We start from the raw sequence: 18,571 nt of genomic DNA, 5'->3' as shown, positions 1-18,571 counted from the left end.
ACGTATAAGAGAAGATGAACTTGGGTCCTTTTAAAAAGTGAACATTTTGTGAACACAATGAGGGATCTTTCCCAGCTCCTGTAGATATCACCACAAGGTCATGCACAGACCATGGAGTGACCCTTTCTCCATTGGAGTATGGTGTCTAGTTTGGAAGGAAGTATTTGCACTGGAATGTGGCCCCACTTGTAGGACCAACAGCAGCCTCGGTAAATGTAAAATGTTACTTTATAGAGGATATGAAATAGATGCGTCAGTTATTGTAACATTGCTTAACTCTGCAAAACTGCTAAAATACCACAGCGATCTCATTACTGATTGACGTGGGTGACGATTCTGTGACTAATCTCAGTAACCATGACAAACATTGTCTACCGTGTTACATGACTAACCACAGGTCAGAGAGGACAGATGGTCTCAGAATTGTGCAGTTAATGTTAATATTGTTATTGCAGCAGGGGAGTGTTGTGGTTTGTGGTGGTCATTAGTGCATCCAGGGAATCCACATCTGAACTGAATGCTCTCAGCGTCTCGCTGCTTGTGAAGGGTGTTTAGAGAGGGTCCGGAAAATCTGAATATTGTGGGAATCATTTTCATAGTCTCGGTTTCATTCAGGATTCCTTCTGTGGCTGAAGCTGTAGTGATCAGGTCCCAGGGTCGGACTGCATTAGATATGAACTCAAGTAGTCTCAATCTTCTGCAATTGTTCACCCCATAGCTTTGGACAGCATCAATCATCCAGCTGTCTCTGTTACTGGCCTGGTGGATAGACCAACGTTGGGTACTCGCTACAGGCTTTTCACCTGATTATTGGGCCAATCACACAATAAACGATCGTTCGGTCCGATATTGCATTAGTGTGAACGCTCCATCAATGAACGAGTTTTGTTCCAAAGCTCATCGTATCATTTCATTTGATTCTATAAGCGGACTAAAATTCTTGTTCAACGATGTTGTTCCAATCCTGCAGTGTCCATAGATCTCTACGGAGTGTACAATGTCACACTCTTTTCAACCGATTGTTGTGATGGATAAAGAGCACAGATCTGAAGGTAAATCATGTAGACTGGATCAGCATGCCGATTTCATGTGTATACAGAATTTTTTCCCAGTCATTGGTAAAATCATTAACGATATTGCCTCGGGAGAAATTTTCTGTAGGGTGTAACCAGCCTTACATACTGAGTGACTTCTATTTAATGCCGTGAGAGACCAGTAAACTCACCTAGAGATTATGGTTGCCCTGGAGCCACCAGCTGTCATTTCCTGTTTCACTTAGTAGGAAATCTAGACAGTTCTACTATTGTACAGTCATGGGCAAAAGTTTTGAGAATGGCACAAATATTTTTCACGTCTGCTGCCTCAGTTTTTATGATGGCAATTCGCATATACTCCAGAATGTAATGGAGTGATCAGATGAATTGCAATTAAATTTAAAATTCCCTCTTTGCCATGACAATGAACTTTATCCCAAAAACAACATTTCCACTGCATTTCAGCCCTGCCACAAAAGGACCAACTGACATCAGGTCAGTGATTCTCTCGTAAACACAGGTGAGTGTTAACAAGGACAAGGCTGGAGATCACTCTGTCATGCTGATTGCGTTAGAACCGACTGGAAGCTTTAAAAGGATGTGTCTGTATAGAACATTTTCTTAGTGCTATGGTTGAGCCGGATTACTTAATTATATTCAGGATCCAAGTTTGGGAACCTAAGATAGGAAATCAAGGAATCTGTCTCCTTCATTGACGTTACTCACCCAACGAGGTATTCATTCCATACAGCAGACTGAGCTCCGCTGCTAACCACACATTTCCACCGATGAAGTTTACCCTTCTGTACAGCTCACCCGAGACACCGCCTGCTCCTCAGCAGTTGGTACCATGTGGCACGAGGGGCATTAGACAGAGAACCTTTTTCCAGTCTTCCCTCCACCAAATTCCTAAAATGTTACATAAAGTTCATGAATGGTACAAGCAGTGTCACAGTAGTGGCACTTTAACCCTGGATCCTCAAAGCGCACACTACATCTGATTATCAAACGGAAGGGGCTTGTTATTCCCAGTAGGAAATTGAGCAGGACCAGCTGTTCCTGCAATGTACCCGGTATGTGGATATATTTACTAGGAAACCATTTACTTTTCAAAAAGTTTTATTGCATTTCTTAATTTTCTCTTAAATGTTTCTTGTGCGCAACAGACATAGTATTTTAATGTGACATTTTACAAAGGATGAACTGACAAGTACTGGCTACGCGATGACCACATTGCCACTATTACAATGCATATCAGACAATGTAAGACTTCTCTACCGAGGATCAGCCCAGCTCGACGAACTGTGTTGTGTACAGGTCCTGACGGGAAGAAAACCAGGACCCGGTTTATATACAGATTCTGAATAAAACACCACGAACGAGGCAATGAGTGGATAATTTTATTTACAGGTAGAGAAAACACAGCTAATCCCAGAGATTACACCGAGATGGACAACAACTCTCAGCATGGTGGCAGCAGAAAGAATGATGCCAGAATCTCTCGTACATTCCCCTGTATGTGTGTTACCTCACGATTATTCCACTTTACTTCAACAATGGTACAAAGTAGTTAGCCAAATGTATATAACAAAGAAAATAAACTCCTAAAATCTACACTTCAGGCAAGAACGGATCACAAAATAGAAGCCATTCGTCACACATTAAATGCTCAACAAGCAACCAGACCACAGTCTCGGGACACAAACCTCAGCCGCACAACCAAGTCCTGTTTAGCATCTACAAGACGCGGTATACAAATCGGTGGTAGTCAGCATATCGTTGCTGACTACGACAAGACTTACCCCGAAGTCTTCACACCGAACGTCTCTCTTTCTCAACCAGGCTCCAGAACGAGTGATGAGACAACCGACTGCAAGGCATTGCGACGAATGAAGCAGCCGGCAAGACTAGATGACGTCACTGGCGACCGCGACGCTGTTATCGGTGCTAAGGGGATAATGTAAGTATGCGGGAATAGACCATGTACTTTGCAAAGCGTTGTACATTGTCCATGCCCGCATACTTACATTACCCCCTTAACAGCACCAATAACAGCGTCCCGGTTGCCAGTGATGTCATCAAGTCTCACCGGCTTCATTCGTCGAGATGCCTTGCAGTCGGTTGTCACATTAGTCGTCCTGGAGCCTAGTCGGGAAGGAGCCGTTCGGTGCGACGACATCGGGGCAAGTCTTGTCGTAATAATCACCATCATTATTCCATGGAAATAGGTCTCTTACAAACGGCACCTGTTTGCATTGGTGTAAACCTGCAAAAATAAAATGAAAATGGTGGAGAGGGCGAGGCAAGGGGGCAAATATGGGGCATTGCTGACATGTGCTGCACCCATTAAGAGCCATCATCTTACAATTTAAAATATAGCAGATCAGTTACAGTTTTAAAAGGATTTTCCCCAATGTCAGGGCTAACAAAAAAGTCTAGAGGGAAAAAAACACTAAACGTTCTCCTCTGTCACACCAACCGCTCGAGTCCCATCTCACTAAACAGGGCTATCCCGCCCATTGGATTAACAAAAAAAACAAAACCTCCTTATGGGGACATATTTTAAGCATGTTCATTGTGAAATCACTTTAAACTGTGCAACTAATTAGATATATTACCATCAGGGACGATGGTCCCTTAGTGAAGGCTTTGGGGAAACGACATTATACATATTTAGATCTCCTACAACTCCTCATCTGATTGGCAACAAAACAGTCCCAGAAATATTTTACGCATCCCAAAGAAAATACCTTAACAATTAGAATTCAAAGAGGTCACCTGGAAGATTGATGAAAAGAAAGACGGTCACAAGTGCTGAACCCAAAGTGCACAGGATCAATACTACATCTCAAAAACAAGACCCAAGATTGAGAAAAAGCCGTTGACAAATCAGGTCTACAACAAACAACCTTCCATCCGTTTAATAGTTGGTGAGAGGACGGTTTCAGTCATTCTATATATCACACTCCGTGATAAACATTCTCTATATTTACATTTCAGAGCACCAGCCACGCAATGAAAACATTAGTGATATGGGTTTAAATAAAAAAAAAGGATACAAGATCCAAAAAAAGAAAAACAGAGTTATATACAGGGATAGAAAATCTTTTTAAAAATAACTTGTAAAAAGGCGTCAAACCTATTTACCAATAGAGGTGCCAATCTCACGACACATCCAGACGTCCACCGGAATTGGGAGGGTCAGCGCCGACGAGTCATTAATAGCCTGCCTCATATGTGAACGGGGAGAAGTGGCCAAACAGGGGACAGCAATAAAGACTGCCATGCACAGTGGAAGCCTGGGTGACGTAGGATGAAGGGAACGGATGGCAATTTCAAGTTAAAAGTTTTTTTTCTATTGAAAGCAGAAATCACCTCTTATCGGTGGGACGGATACACGAGACCGAGTTTACGTAGACTTGTTATAACACAAGTGGGTAAACCTGGTTATGGGAGTGCAGGATTTGTGTACTGAACAATTATCCTATATCTAAAGTCACTGACATTTTGTGGGTCACCTACATACGAATGACCTGGAACAAAGGAGTGAGCACAGAGGCAAATCATGAAACCCCAGTGAGACCCTCCCAGGGGTGTTATTAACACAGAGGTGGAAGGAGATGCGGTATGGTTATATAAGAGCACAGGGAGAAGGCTGCAAAGGTAGAGGATATATATATTTAATAAATAAAAAAAAGAAAGCTAAATTACAGAGCCACTGCAATAAGGCACTAAAAGAGTTAGCTTAGTATCTGGCAAAGAAAATAAAATTGCCCGGCTAGTTACACATAATAGGCAAGTGTCAAATGCAAGCGATGATTACAGATCTTCATTCCTGAAAAGAGCTTCCTCTGACCATCCCATCAGCAAAATAATCCAAAATTAAACTGTCCCGTTGAAAGCGGCTGCTTGATAAAAGGTCACCACCGACGAGAAATCCTCGTCCTGGAATAAAAAGGTTGTTGTACACAAGTCTACATGCACAAAGCATTTCAGTATTCTAATTGGCTGATATGGTGAGAGCAAAGCAACACGAATACAAGTCCGCCCCGGGTCTGTGTGTGATCAGCAGTCCATAGATGCAAGGCTGCATCCTTCCAAATGTTTATTTGTTCCGGCTCTTGTTGCGCTCAAAAAACTGAAACACAAAGAAAAAAGTGTGGGGTGAAATAATAAAAAAAAGAAGCTATGTGTAGCCACTAAAACCCAAGAAACAGAATAAACCAGTAACCAAATCGCTCCAGTTACCTGGATTACATAATTATAAAAATGTGTATTAGAAAACAAATTACAAATTCAGGAACTGATGAGGAGCCAATTTAACCATTGATAGGAAGAGAGTGAGCAAGTCCCCAGAGATCTCCATATATGTAAATCACAGAGGTTTGGTGACCCCAATGTCATATATTGCCCTCCTATATAACCAGGCAGTTGCCTGGGGCCAGCTTGTTGGTCGGTGTGGCAAGTTCAAGTATAGGTCATGAGCGGGTTTTCTGGATTACTCCCATAATCACAGGTGAAAGGGCAGACACACGGTCAGCAAACCCTGTGTGGTTCCTTATACACCCTTTATTAAAGTGCACACCGTGGAGATGGCCATCTTGTTGCCCGAACCTATTACAGCGGATCGGATCTATGCACTCTGAACCAGTGACAGAGCAGAAAGGGTTAACACTGCATGTTTTCCTCATTGCCTAGCTTCAGCACAGTATTCATTAAGGCCATGGTAATTATTCCTCATGTGTACCGACACACATGGTAACAGGCCACAGAGCACGAGGCTGGCGCCATCTGTACCACACACACCACCCTGTGCACCGTCACCTACCACAAACAAGCCCTCCACCATTACCTGCGGATGTATTTCTCGTTCCACCTGAAGAGAAAACTCAAATCTGTTACACCCCAGTAATCCGAGCTGCAATCAGTCCAGCAAACAGTCTGAATACCGAGAAGATCGCAATGGATGCGATGGCAAACCAGTATCACATCAGAAGGAAGAGCGCATACCGGTTCCACACCACGGTCAATGTGTAAGACATCCTATAACCTCCATGTGCGGAGAGTACTCACCTTACTCAGCCTCGGAGACTTTGCTGTGGATCCTCGTGGGGACCTCCTGCTGGGAGATTTGCTGATTGAGCGATGTGGGGAACTGTTGCTGCTACCACCCGGTCTCCTCCCTTGGGGAGCGTTTTTGGGAGTTGTTTTTTTGTTAAGACCCCTCTTGAGCAAATTGCTCCCCAGCTTCTTAGGGGTGGTGAGAATAGTGAAGGCCATGGACTGGCGCCGGCTTGTGTTTGACTGATGGGCGAGAAGAGAAGAGATCATCAACCAGACAAGTACTTAAATACCGCCAACAGGTTAGGTCTTAAGAATTTCCTCCATAATGCAGAAGTGAATAAATCATGCACTATTAGGGGTATGTGAGGACCGGCGATAAGAAACCAATCTATTTACAGTGGCAGTACTTGCGGCACTCTCTTGACAGATGGGGTTGAAAATCTGCTTACATACTGTCATTTTCTTATGGACATACAACGGACTGAATGACCAGCAGCTTTGTACAGTCCTATAAATCTCACACGGTGACGGGTGTTAACAACTCTCCTGCATCCATAACCATGGGGGACCTCAATCTTTCTGCAACTCACCTGCTGGCTGGCACTTGGTTTGCTCTCCACAGTGGACATTCTGCGTGTCTCTGCTCTGTCTTTGGGCGTCATTGGCCGTGGAAAGCAACTGGCGGACTTCTTGGACTATTGGGAGAAAGGAGCAAAAGTATAATAAATACAGGATACGACACATTTACACTTCATGTGAAGGACTAGCCCGAAACCATTAAGGAAAACAAACTGATATTTCTCTCTTCTCCTGTTTGTCATCCAATTACCTCGAATAAAGCCATCCCCAGCCAAGACACATCTACAACTGAAAGTCTATTTTTTCCCACCGCTGTCTACTCACCTCCGGGGTGTCAGGACCATAGTGAGACTCCTCAGTCACCCGTTTCACCTGCTGCCGCGTTGTTACTCCACCTTCGCCCCACTCTATGCCGGTGGGCGCCAGGGTCTTCCTCCGTGCACCTGCAACAGACTCCCGGATCTGATTGGGCAGCAGTGTGGCTCGCCGCAGAGTCTCTTTGGGGTCTCCGGTCTTTACCTCTTCGTCCGTTATGGTGGAGGTTATGAGATTCGGCTGTGGAAAGTTAGAACCGCACATTAGGGACACGTTATATATTGCAGGATCACTTATACATTATAATATATCATCCACATCAATACTCAGCAACCCACTGGCACTGCAGGTCACCGTATATTTTTTGTTGAGCCAATAGCCAGGTCCACCTCATGTGCAGCGCCGGTCTGGATGTTACCACAAAAGCAAATGAAAGACCCACTATCACACACTGCTTCGAACCTCTCAGGGACCGAACAATGAATAAAACATCCCTTATATACGTAGATATGGAGCAGCCAGCACCTGACAGACTCGTTACTACAAAGAACAGAGGAATTATGGGTCTGCGTCACGCGATACGCTGAGAGCTCTGCATGACATCAGATGCTCCCACCACCCCTAGGAGAACAAATGACTCAATTAGGGGGTATGCTACCGGAGCAGGGGGCCAACGGTAACAGATTCTGGGGGTAGCTACTCTTACACATCCTGGCATGGGTAACTATCCATATTCTTTACCAGGTGGACCGTATCCTGCAGGGCACAGAATACCGCTTATTAGTCCAATCATGTTCTGACCGAATGCCTCCGGAGGTGGGGAGTCTGGTGACCGGCCAACAATGGGCTCCATTCTACCATAATAACCTCATGAGACCCGATGCCAATTGCATGTGCTGAGGCAGAAAACTACTTCTAGTCCAGATGTAAGGAAAACACTAGATTAGGAAACCAGTCAGTAAATACAGCCCCCCCCCCCCCCATCATCATTGTGCATGGCTCTGCCCAGAAATCCTGCCAGACCTGTGGCTCTCCAGGTGTAGTGAAGCTATAAGGTCCCCTCCCTCCAGCATGCTTTGGCAGTATAGCCATCAGGGTATGCTGGGACTTGTAGTGCTAGGGTAACCTCACTATACCAGAAGGGAAGGTAGGAGTACACCGACAACTGCACACTGGACTCTATACACTGCAGGTCTCCATCAGAGGGTAAGTGTTGCCCGTCCAGGCTAGAGAATTGTCAGCCTAGTGTATACACACGCGCCAGGCTTTACAGCTAAAAACATACCACTCACTTTGCTGAAAACGGAGCATAGTTATTGCGATAGGTGGGGGCATAATATCCGGCATTTTAGAGAGCCAGGAATCCTTCATCTCCACATGTAACTTATATTCTAGACCAACGAGCTAGGAGTCCTGTAACAGCATATCATCCTGTTTGTACTGTGCCACAGCCTGAGTTGTGCATCCACCAAGGAATAACTACTGACCGGGGAAGATGTAAAATACAACACAGGTAATATCCTACATTTATTTTAAACTGGGTCAGTTTTTAATGTCCATCCAATTCCCGAATCTCCAAGGTAAATAAGTGGGATTTGTTAGCAGACAAAGACACAATGTTCCTCATGACCCATATATGGCTTCCCTTCCTCTCAGATAATCAGTACGACCATATACAATCATTCTTTATTAAAATGCCCAAAGCCCAGCAAACAAGAGACGTACCCTGGACTCCAGAGGATAGGAGGTCTTCAGGTGAGGAAGGCAGGACCGATTCCGCAGCTGCAGCTCTGCAATCCTAGTCCAGTCTTCCAGGGGGTCTGGCTCGTCCTGACACGTGCTCATGTAGAAGCTGCTTCGGCCTAAATGTAGAGCACAGGTCACCAATGAGGCTGGAATTAGGGTGAAACTTACCCGGTACTCAGAGCCTCAGTGTGGTTACGTGGCCTGAATGTATGTACTTCAGCTAACAGAACATTAATGTCTCTGCAGCAACAAATAGTAGTAAATATATAATATAATATTGTCATTTCCTTTAGCGATTTGGACAGCCAAGAACCCACATATACAGCCTTTATTTTTAAGCCTCATCACATGACTAACTTCCACCAATTACCATCCATGTTTTCCGTCACACTCACCTCCTCCTGCCTGGGAGAGGCGGGCAGAACTGCGAGTGGTGGGGCGATACCCAGGCAGGTTCATAAGGGCAGAGTTGTTCAGGCTGTCGTCAGACGACGTGTGCTCCGACTTCACCAGAGACTCCTGGGATGGAAGGCTGGTTATAGCGGGGGCAGAGCTGGCAGGTTGTGGTCTCCCCCCTCGCCGTGTGTTCTGCTGGTGTAGGTTTTGGTGAGACGGAGCAGAGCGGAGGCTGTAGAACGAGGTGTTGGCGCTCTCAGGCTCCACTTCTTCCTTCGTTTTCTACACAATAAAAGGGAAGAGAGGTATGAATTCCCCCAGTCACACGTCATCAGCCCAAACAGGGACAGAACAAACAAGAGTTGTGCCTGAAACAGACTTGTGCCCTCACTTACCTGTGGATGACAACCACATAAACTGCACATAAATGGGGAGATGTAACCGCATAACAGACAATGAGATGTACAATTAACACAATGGTAAATGTAATATTGTACACACTCGGTGAGAACATGCGGGCAGACGGGGCCCTCTTCCCGACCCCTGATTTAATAAGGTCATTGTGAGCAGAGAAGACTTTCCAGCTCTGCACAGATAATGCATTGCATCCTGTACACATTTCTGACCTGCAAAGCTAACACTCTAACAAGGGCTTTTATTTCCTCCACAGGTGGAACCAGTGCTGCAGAAATAAAGTCATGTGATAGAAAGTTATAATCTCCAAATAGATTTCAAAGATTAGGAATCAGTTTCAGATGACAACTCATCAAGAAAAACCTGTACCAGCTGCATCTATACCCCAAGGTTACCAAGGAGGAAGGAACCCCACTTTATTCTGTACAAGTATTTCTTTACGCTCACAGGTTGGCTATTAGGACTTTAATGTCACTTCACAGAGCAGACAAGGATCTCAGCTTATCCATCAGTTCAGGAAGGGAAAACTTGGTATAAAAGGCGACAAGCTCTGTCCCACCACCTCTGCTCACCTTGGTCATGGTGATGTTGATGACCTGGGTGGTCCGCCTTCGGGCTGAGCGGGTTTTCTTGCTGGAGTCTAGAGACAGATCACCGATGGATCCCAGACTGGCGTCCAGCTTGGACTGGACACGGTTAGGGATGGGGGTGAAGTAGAGGCTCTCCAGTGACTCCACCTTTCTGGGGAGACGGCCAGAGGCCGGGGGCTCTGGGCTGGTGGACTGCGCAGATGTGGAGGGTTCCTGGTGGGAGCGGCCATTCTTTCTGTAAAGGAAAAGACGGATGAGAACAAGGAAGGGGACAGGAGAGAGCAGTGTGGAACTGGTCACAATACAGCAAGTATTACAGAGATTAGGCATCATATAACAAAGACCACCTAACGCTTCCCATGATCTGCATGGAACTCCCCTTTATCATGGGGTCACTGTGTATAACATAACAGGAAGAAAGATGCGTGAAATAAAGAATTGTGCAGACTGCGTCTGAGGATGGATGGAAACTCCTGTAAAACACAGAGACACCAGAGAATAAAACCAAAGTCTTTACCTGGTAGAGTTCATGGGGTCTTCATCGTCCTCACTCATATCCAGGCTGTCAATGCTAACATTTGGGTGGCTGCGGGTTACCCGCGTGGGACATAACGTTTCCCGGCTCTTCATAGCATCAGTTGCCACCTGAAACTTCCCCAATTCACGAAGTTGCCGGTCAGCAAACTCCATCTGTAGAAGGATTAAAGCGACAACAAGGGCAATCACTGTCTGAGGGCTGTTATATTAGGGCCTTATTGACAAGTGTTATTAATATCAACTGGACAATATAAAGGACTATATGTAGAGTCTGATCAGCAATGCTCTATACTGGAAGACAAAGCTCGTGGTCCACAGGAGCAGCAGTGAAGGTGTTAGTGTCAGAACATGGGCCTCACCTGGGCCTCCAGGCTCCTCACTTGGTTGGTCAGCGTCTTGCAGCTCTGCTCGGACTCCTTGGTCTGAAGCACCGAGAGATGAAGCTCTTTGGCAAGCCGCTCAGACTCCATTTTGTTCTCTGCGTTCTCCTTGCGCAGCTGTTCCTGCTCCTGGGTGATCTTCTGAAGATCGTTACTCAGCTCCTGGTTCTGCTGTTTCTTGGCATCGTAGTGTAGCTTGGCCTTCTCCATCTAAGTAAATGGACAGGATATCAAATTAGACACTGGCGGGGATTGTAAAACAAGCAGAGTTTCCTCTCAAACCGTAACAGGCCAATCAGGAGGAAACAGGAGGCCTTAACATCGCACCTGAAAAACACTGACCGCCACTGAACTACGAGATGGTGAGACAAACCATAACCAGCCAATCAGGAGGACACAGGCAGCCTTAACATCGCACCTGAAAAACACTGACCGCCACTGAACTACGAGACGGTGTGACAAACCATCTGGAAAATTCCACTACTAATTTAATAAGTGATCAATCTATAAACGATGGTGTTGAAAAGAAAGGAGTGACACAATTGCCTACTTTCCCTTTAAAAAATGTACTGCTCCCTCCATGGCAAAGAATCAGTGATATGGTGCCACCTGTAGGCATGCAGCAGCATTACACCCTCTGTTAATCATACCCAGCACTGTAGAGAAGTGAAGCTAGCTGAACCAGTGTCTAATAGGATCAGAGCATGCCAGGTGCGGAGGGAGCAGAGGAGACCAAGGGCAGGGCCTAGGAGGTGTAAAAATGAGGTAGCAGTGCCAAGGGTAAAGGTAGCAGAAGGAGAACACAAGGTCCCAGGAGCGCGAACGGGGGGTGTCAGGGTCAGGGGAACAAGAGCAGGTGGTAAGAGGAACAGAGGGAGATGAGGAATATTATGACTGGTGAAGGGATAACGTGAGGGATTGTATATAGGGGAGGGGGAGGAGATGTTTGTATTACTAGAGATACCAATAAGAAGGCGAAGACACCTACCTGGGCTTTGTAGTGCTCCACGGCCTGAACCTGCTGTTCAAGCTTGGCCTCCAGCTCAGTCACACGTTTCTGCTTCTTCTCCACTTCCTCCTGGGCGGCACCGTCTCGCTGCTTCACGGGGGACAGAAGGAGGGTGTTATGGGAGCATAATAGGATCGCAGGTTGGGGAGAAATTACAATGCATTAGAGCAGATGGGTGGTTGTAGGGCCGGTGTACATAAGATGCATTCCAGAATGTGTTACTCATAAACAGAGGCAGTTTTAATACCTTCAGCTTCTCCTGCTGACCCTGAATGGTCTTCTCCTGCTGATTCAGCTGCTTGTTCAGCTCCAGCACCTGTAACACAACAAGTGAGGTCATGTCTCGCACAGCCCTGGAGCAGGCGATAGGGGCAGGTCCTCGGAGGAGGCGAGTATAGTCATGCCAACTGTAGACACCACAATCATCGAGAAGACTGACTGGACCCTACAGGTCACTCAGGTCAGTGGTCTCCTCTGATGGTATAGTATGATGAGAGATGCTGGATGAATTTTTGTGATCATTCAACAATACTTAAAGAAAAAGCAAAGAAACACTGTCAAGGGACGGAAAATCATCCATTTTTCCAGAGAACCATGTAATTACATAGGATAGCTGGCAGGATTAACCTTTATCCTAAGAGTCTGCCCTCTAAGTACGACACAGCATGGAGGGAGTTTAAAGACATAAGTCACCCAGGACCACACAGAGGTTAGTAGTGTGAGGAGAGAGTATTTAGTACAGGAAGGAAGATGAGACCACCACAGAACCTCTAGTAGACCCGTGCTCACCTCCCGACATACAATAACCGTTAAAACAATGGTATGATGCCATCTTCATTGAAAACTGTTTGCAGGCTGGGCAAGGCTTCCACATCCCATATAACCACCATGCCAGTAGAGAGGGGAAAAAAAATGGGAAAGGAAGGGGGGACAATAAACCAAACTCTGCCCCCAGGAGAAGTCTGGACATGGGTAAAGAGGGTCTAGCACAAAGCCAGCAGGCACACAGGTAAGGATTCATCGTACAGACAATATTCTACGTGCCCGAGCAGCACTCCGCTGGAATAAATTACAAGGAATTACAGGGAAATTATTTACGATTTGGATGCAGAAGACGCCAAAGGAATGGAAGTTTTCTAACCTGTACGGCAGCACGGGAGATTTAAAGGAGGCATTTGTTTTTTCGGATTGCAGCAGAAGCTACTCAACTACAAGTGCATGGGAAATGGAAAATGCCACATTCACCTCACGCCAGTACGAGATCCCACGTTCTGCTGCGGGCCCTTTGGCAAACAGTTCGCAAGGAAAACTGCGGCGAGGCGAGAGCCCAGAGATGGCGCTGTGCAAAGTGGGTATGTTAGCGGCATGCACCATCACCGTTTAAGGAGCTGGAGCCGAGAGTTGGTTACACTCGTTACCTGCTCAGATTGGACCTTCTTTGCTCCCTCCATCTGCTCCACCTGTTAGGTGCATTATAGGAAAAATGGAAAGATTAATACAAGCGCAACACACTAGGAGCCAATGTGAACACCCCTCCCACATCTGATTTATCCCCCAACTACACCAGTTTTACTCCCAAATCATCGCTGCCCGTTGATCTATTAAGCCCTGAACTTTCCCACATAAAAAGTATGGTACCTGGGCCAACAGCTTCTGCTTCTCTTCCTGGAACTTCTGCCTCTCATCCAGAACCTTGGTCTTTGCATGGTCATATTTGCTGGTCACAGCTTCTAGCTTCTGGCTGAGCTCCTGGATTTGTTCCTTGCCTTCAGAGACCATTTTCTCATACTGCACTCGGACAGACTGAAGCTCCTGGATGTGCTTCTCAGAGACCTTCGATAATTCCGTCTCCATCTTCTCTGTCACCTGATTAGAGGCTTGGGACAAAGACTTATTTTGCACCACCAGTTTCTTGTTATCGTCCTGAAGCGAAGAGATCTGCTTAACGTAATCTTTTTTCTCCTTTTGCAGAGTCTCCAACATAGTCTCTTTCTGGCACAACGAATCTTTAAGGGATATGAGCGATGCCACTTCTTCCTTGGTCTTTTCTAGTTCGACCTGCAAACTCTCAGCAGTCTTTTGGTTCTTCAGATGGTCCTCCTTGTACTGATTATCCTTCCGAGTCTGCTCAGCATTAAGCTCCTTGTAGCTGCTTCTGATAGACTCCAGTTCTTTCAACAGACCTTGAGAGTCACTAAGCTGTTGCTGGACACCAGATATTTGCTCTTCTTTCTGAGAACATTTCTCTTGCCAGATGATGATGTCCTGCTCAAGCTTTGCTATAGATTTTTCTTGAGAAGCCAATTTCTTCTGCAGTCCTTCAACAGAAACCCTTTGTTTTTCAGCTTCCTCTTTGTAGCTTGAGGCTTCAGTCCTTAGGCTTTGGACTGCAGCTTGCTTCTCTTGCAGTTCTTTAGTAGATACCTCCAGCTTTTCCTGGAAAATCTTCAGCTGATTTTCTAACCCACTGCTTCTACTCGATTCCTTCTCCAGGAGCTTCTTAACCTCCAAGTAGCTGTTCTCATTGGTGGCCAACTTGGCAGTCATGTTCTTCAACTCCTCATGCATGCTGTCAGTCTGTCCACTTGTCTTCTCAATGTCCTTCTGATATTGAGCGATTTGTTCTTTTGCTTCAGCTAATGATTTCTCCTGCTCCCGAGAGTCAGACACGACACTAGATAACTCTCGACCTGACTCACTTAGAGACTTCTGGCTTTGCTCTAGTTCCTGAACTTTATGGAACAGTTCCTTCTTTAGAGCTTCTAAAGACGACTCTCTCTCTGATTGCAACGAGCGAGACTCCTCCAGCTGCCTCGTAAGCTCGCTTGTCGTTTGCTTTCCCTGCTGGATCTCAGCCACCAGCGCTTGGATTCGCTTTTGCTGTTTTTCGGATTCTGAAGTAATTTCCAATGCTGCAGTTTTTGCATCAGATACTTCCTTGCGAGCGCTGCTTAATGCATCTTCCTCCTCTCTGCATCTTTTCTCCAGCTCTGCAATCTTAGACTTGAGAACTTTGACATCTCCAACGGTAGCTTGGTGCTGTTCATGGATGGAAGAATTAGCAGTAATTTTGCACTGGATGTCGCTCTCCAAACGCTCGACCTCTTTCTCTTTTTCACCAATTGTGGCTTTCAAAACCGTAATCTCCGACTCTGCAGCCTTTGCAGTTTGAATGTAGCGCTTGATTTCCTCTTCTTGGGTGGCCACTTGCTCTTTCAATGCTTTTAATGGTGCCACCTGTTCTGAGAGTTTAGCCACAGTTTGTTTCTCCTGCCGACATTCCTCTTCCCTGGCAGCCAGCTCCTTAGCAAGTCTCTCCACCTCGCTTTCCTTTATCGTGATGAGATCAAGGGAACGGGACAGTTCATTCTGAAGAGCAGAAAATTCGTTTTTATGGCTGTCCATAGATTTCTGCAGCTGAGCCTTCATTTCCATTTTAATGGTTTGCTCAGTTTTAAGTTCTGAAACGGCCCTTTCCTTTTCCTCTACCAAACGAGAGACTTCGGTGTCTTTCTGAACAAGCTCCTGCTGGTGCCTCAGATTGGCCTCTTCTAGTTGCTTTCTCAACCGCTCCACCTCTGTAGAAAGTTTCTCCGCTTCACGTTCCCGCTCTTTAATAGTTGCCTGCATGGAGCCTATATCCGATTTCAAAGTCAACATGGTCTTTGATTTCTCTTCTTCAAGCTTCTTTAAAGTCTCTTCCAACTCTGCTTTTTTCTGCATTTCTTCAGTAAGCTCTCTAGAAAGCAATTTAAGATCTTGAACCGTATTGCTGCAACTTGTCTCCAGCTGTGAAATGTGCTCTGCTTCTTCCTGCTGAGCCAACTGAAGCTTCTCCTCTGTTGAGTGGAGCGTTTGAAGCAGCTTCTCCTCTTGAGCTTCCTTCTCTTCAAGTTGAGTTCTGGCCGCAGAGAGCGCAGACTCCAGCTCGGACACGCGATTTAGCTGAGTAGACATTGCTGCCTTTGTCTGGGCTTCGATCTCGGACACTTTCAACCTCTGTTTCTCTAGCTCCTGGCAGACCTCATCGTGCTCTTTTTTCAACTTTCCAAAATTTTCTTCTGCCCGACTGCAGCTCTGAGCTCTATCTTTCCAACTGCCCATTTCTTTTGCGAGTTTCTCAATCTCATCCTCCCGTTGCCTGATCACAGTAGAGGTTTCGGAGAGCTTTTGCTGCAGGTCTTCAGTTCTCGCTCGAAGCTCTTCCTCTAGTCGGCAGAGTTGAGATTCAAACTTTTTACTAATGGCTTTTTCTTTACCGAGCTCTGCAAGCGCCTGTTCGCTACTTTCATTTAGCTTCTTCAGATCCCCTTGAAGCACCAAATTTCTCTCCCTCTCGCTCTCAAGGGAAGCGGAATGTCTTTTCTCATTTTCTAATAGTTCATTCAGGTTTTTAACAGTATCTTCAAGGGACACCAAGTGTTCTTTAATTTGGCCGTTTTCTTCACTAACCTGCTCCAACCCAGACACTTTCTGCTTAAATATCTTAAACTGAGCGTCCTGTTCCGTGAGCTGCGTTCTCAGGGATTCCAAAGTAGCTGCATGAGACTTACTCTGAGAGTCGTTCTCAATGTCCAGATTTTGGCATTTGGCGATCAGGTCTAAAATGGTGGCATCCAGTTCCTGTACTTTTAGTGCCAGTTCTGCTTTCTCCTTTTTTAGTTCTTCCAATGCAGCCAAACCCACTTCATGGTCTTTTTGCAAATTCTGCAAGGTTTTATCCATAACACTCAACTCTTCCTCTTTGACCTTTCTATAGTCACCAAACATGGTAAGAGTGGAGTCTCGCTCATCAACAAGTTTATCATATTTATGTTGTAAATTAACTATCTGTTGAGCACCTGCACTCAGTTTTTCGGTCAGCTCCAACAATTTGTCTTCAGAAAGTTTTAAAGTGCCCCCAAGATGGTCCACTCGACTGTTGAGTTCTCCTATGGTCTTTTTGGAGGACTCTTCTTGTCTTTGCAAGACTTCTGCCAGTTCACCTTTCTGGCGTCTTTCCTCTTCCACTTCTTTGCTCAGACCAGAAATCTCTTTGTCCTTCTGTGCCAGGGAGGACTTCAGCTTGGAGATCTCCAGCTTGAGCGTGGTGATCTGGCAAGTCAGTTTTTCCTCTTGCAGTCTGGCCTCCTGGTCCTGCCTCTCCTTCTGGAAGGTGATCTCCGACAGAGAGGTCTGCAGGTTGGTGACTATATCCTGCAACTGCATTTTCTCAGATTCAAACCGGGATTTCTGCGACTCAAAGCTTGCCAAGGCTGCAGTCTTGTCTTCTTCTAACTGTACAACCTGGGCTTGAAGTTCCGTTGATTTACCATTCAGTGCGACAATCTCTTGCTGCAGGTGCTCCAGCTAAAATACAAACATGCAATAAGAAATGTTAAGTGGTCGACCGGCATGAACATTTGTCTTACCTGTAGCAATGCCACTAACGTCAACTATAACGTACAAAGGCTTGGGAAGGGCGGTACGTACAGTGTGTGCGAGTAATTTTATACCTTGAGAACATCACCCATGCGCTCCCCTTTCACTGGCGAACCACTTTCCCTCATCATCTTTATCTGGTCCTCCAACATGGAAATCTTCCCCTCCAGAATCTGATTGCGCTCGTCCAGGCATTTCTGAGGCACAAAGCGTTAAGGAGATAGAATAAAACAATGACATGGGGAGAATCCTACTGGAAGAAACATTATAATGTAAAGCTCAATTAGGCAATAACATTGTGTATCAAACACAGCATGGAATGAACTGATCAGCGCCATCGAAGATTCTTATCTCCTGGACTATGGAATTACAGCATATTACAAAAGACAAAGACATTAGAAGATCTATTCCAGGCTGAGAATAGCAGATTACGTAACCAGAGCGGAACAGGTACATAAGAAGCCCAGACTCATGTGGATACGGATCTCATCTAAACTGTACACAGAACTTACATTGAGACTTATAAAATATTTTATTTGCACCATATTAAATAACTGAAACCCAATGATATAAAGTTAGATCAATCTAAGCCAAGATCTGCCTAGCTGTTACGTGTGCTGCTAAGGAGTCAGACACGTAATAATCACTTCCAGAAGCTGGAGACACCGTACAGAATAGATTCAGGAGATGAAGTCTGTGTATTACGTTCGTACAATGATTGTACGACTAGCGTTACCTTTTCAGAGACCACAGTGCTGAGCTCATTCTCAAGGCGACTCTGCTGCTGCCGCCAGTTGGCCACGGACATCTCGTGCTCCTCTGTGGTATCATTAAGGGCCCCCTGCAGCTGTGCCAAGCGACTCGACAGGTCCCGCACCTGGGAAATGAGTGGGTGGCTGTGAACTTAATACACAAAACGGTCTCCCCACAGACTAGATAGACCAATAATCAGCACACGACAACAGGGCAAAAATAAAACAGGGAAGGTTAAATGATAGAAGCCTGAGGCAGCAGCGCGCCCCCCCCCCCCCCCCGGACAGAGGCGTTTAATGATCAGAAACCATTGAACCAAACTTTCCAAGAAAG

The 18,571-nt window shown here is 45.8% G+C and overlaps 1 protein-coding gene across 6 annotated transcripts in view; it reads right to left on the bottom strand.

Moving 5' to 3' along the window:
• Nucleotides 1-2,418: 2,418 nt before the first annotated feature.
• The window catches only part of NUMA1 (nuclear mitotic apparatus protein 1), a 36,879-nt gene continuing 20,726 nt past the window's right edge, over nt 2,419-18,571 (bottom strand). For 5 of the 6 annotated variants that reach the window (XM_075198362.1, XM_075198361.1, XM_075198365.1 and 2 more), the window contains exons 12-26: nt 18,222-18,362; nt 17,560-17,682; nt 13,703-17,413; nt 13,483-13,524; nt 12,312-12,380; nt 12,044-12,154; nt 11,035-11,265; nt 10,656-10,828; nt 10,121-10,373; nt 9,134-9,416; nt 8,718-8,854; nt 7,002-7,232; nt 6,689-6,793; nt 6,108-6,338; nt 2,419-5,172 (exon numbers count right to left, since the gene is read on the bottom strand). In XM_075198362.1, coding sequence (XP_075054463.1) covers nt 5,140-5,172; nt 6,108-6,338; nt 6,689-6,793; nt 7,002-7,232; nt 8,718-8,854; nt 9,134-9,416; nt 10,121-10,373; nt 10,656-10,828; nt 11,035-11,265; nt 12,044-12,154; nt 12,312-12,380; nt 13,483-13,524; nt 13,703-17,413; nt 17,560-17,682; nt 18,222-18,362 — 5,874 coding nt within the window. In that variant the 3' untranslated portion in view covers nt 2,419-5,139. The remainder of the gene's footprint in view (nt 5,173-6,107; nt 6,339-6,688; nt 6,794-7,001; nt 7,233-8,717; nt 8,855-9,133; nt 9,417-10,120; nt 10,374-10,655; nt 10,829-11,034; nt 11,266-12,043; nt 12,155-12,311; nt 12,381-13,482; nt 13,525-13,702; nt 17,414-17,559; nt 17,683-18,221; nt 18,363-18,571) is intronic. The other variant, XM_075198366.1, reaches the window with a different exon arrangement.

The sequence above is a fragment of the Mixophyes fleayi genome, chromosome 2 (assembly GCF_038048845.1).
Source record: "Mixophyes fleayi isolate aMixFle1 chromosome 2, aMixFle1.hap1, whole genome shotgun sequence".
Taxonomy (NCBI): domain Eukaryota; kingdom Metazoa; phylum Chordata; class Amphibia; order Anura; family Limnodynastidae; genus Mixophyes; species Mixophyes fleayi.
This window is presented reverse-complemented; position numbering and strand designations above follow the sequence as displayed.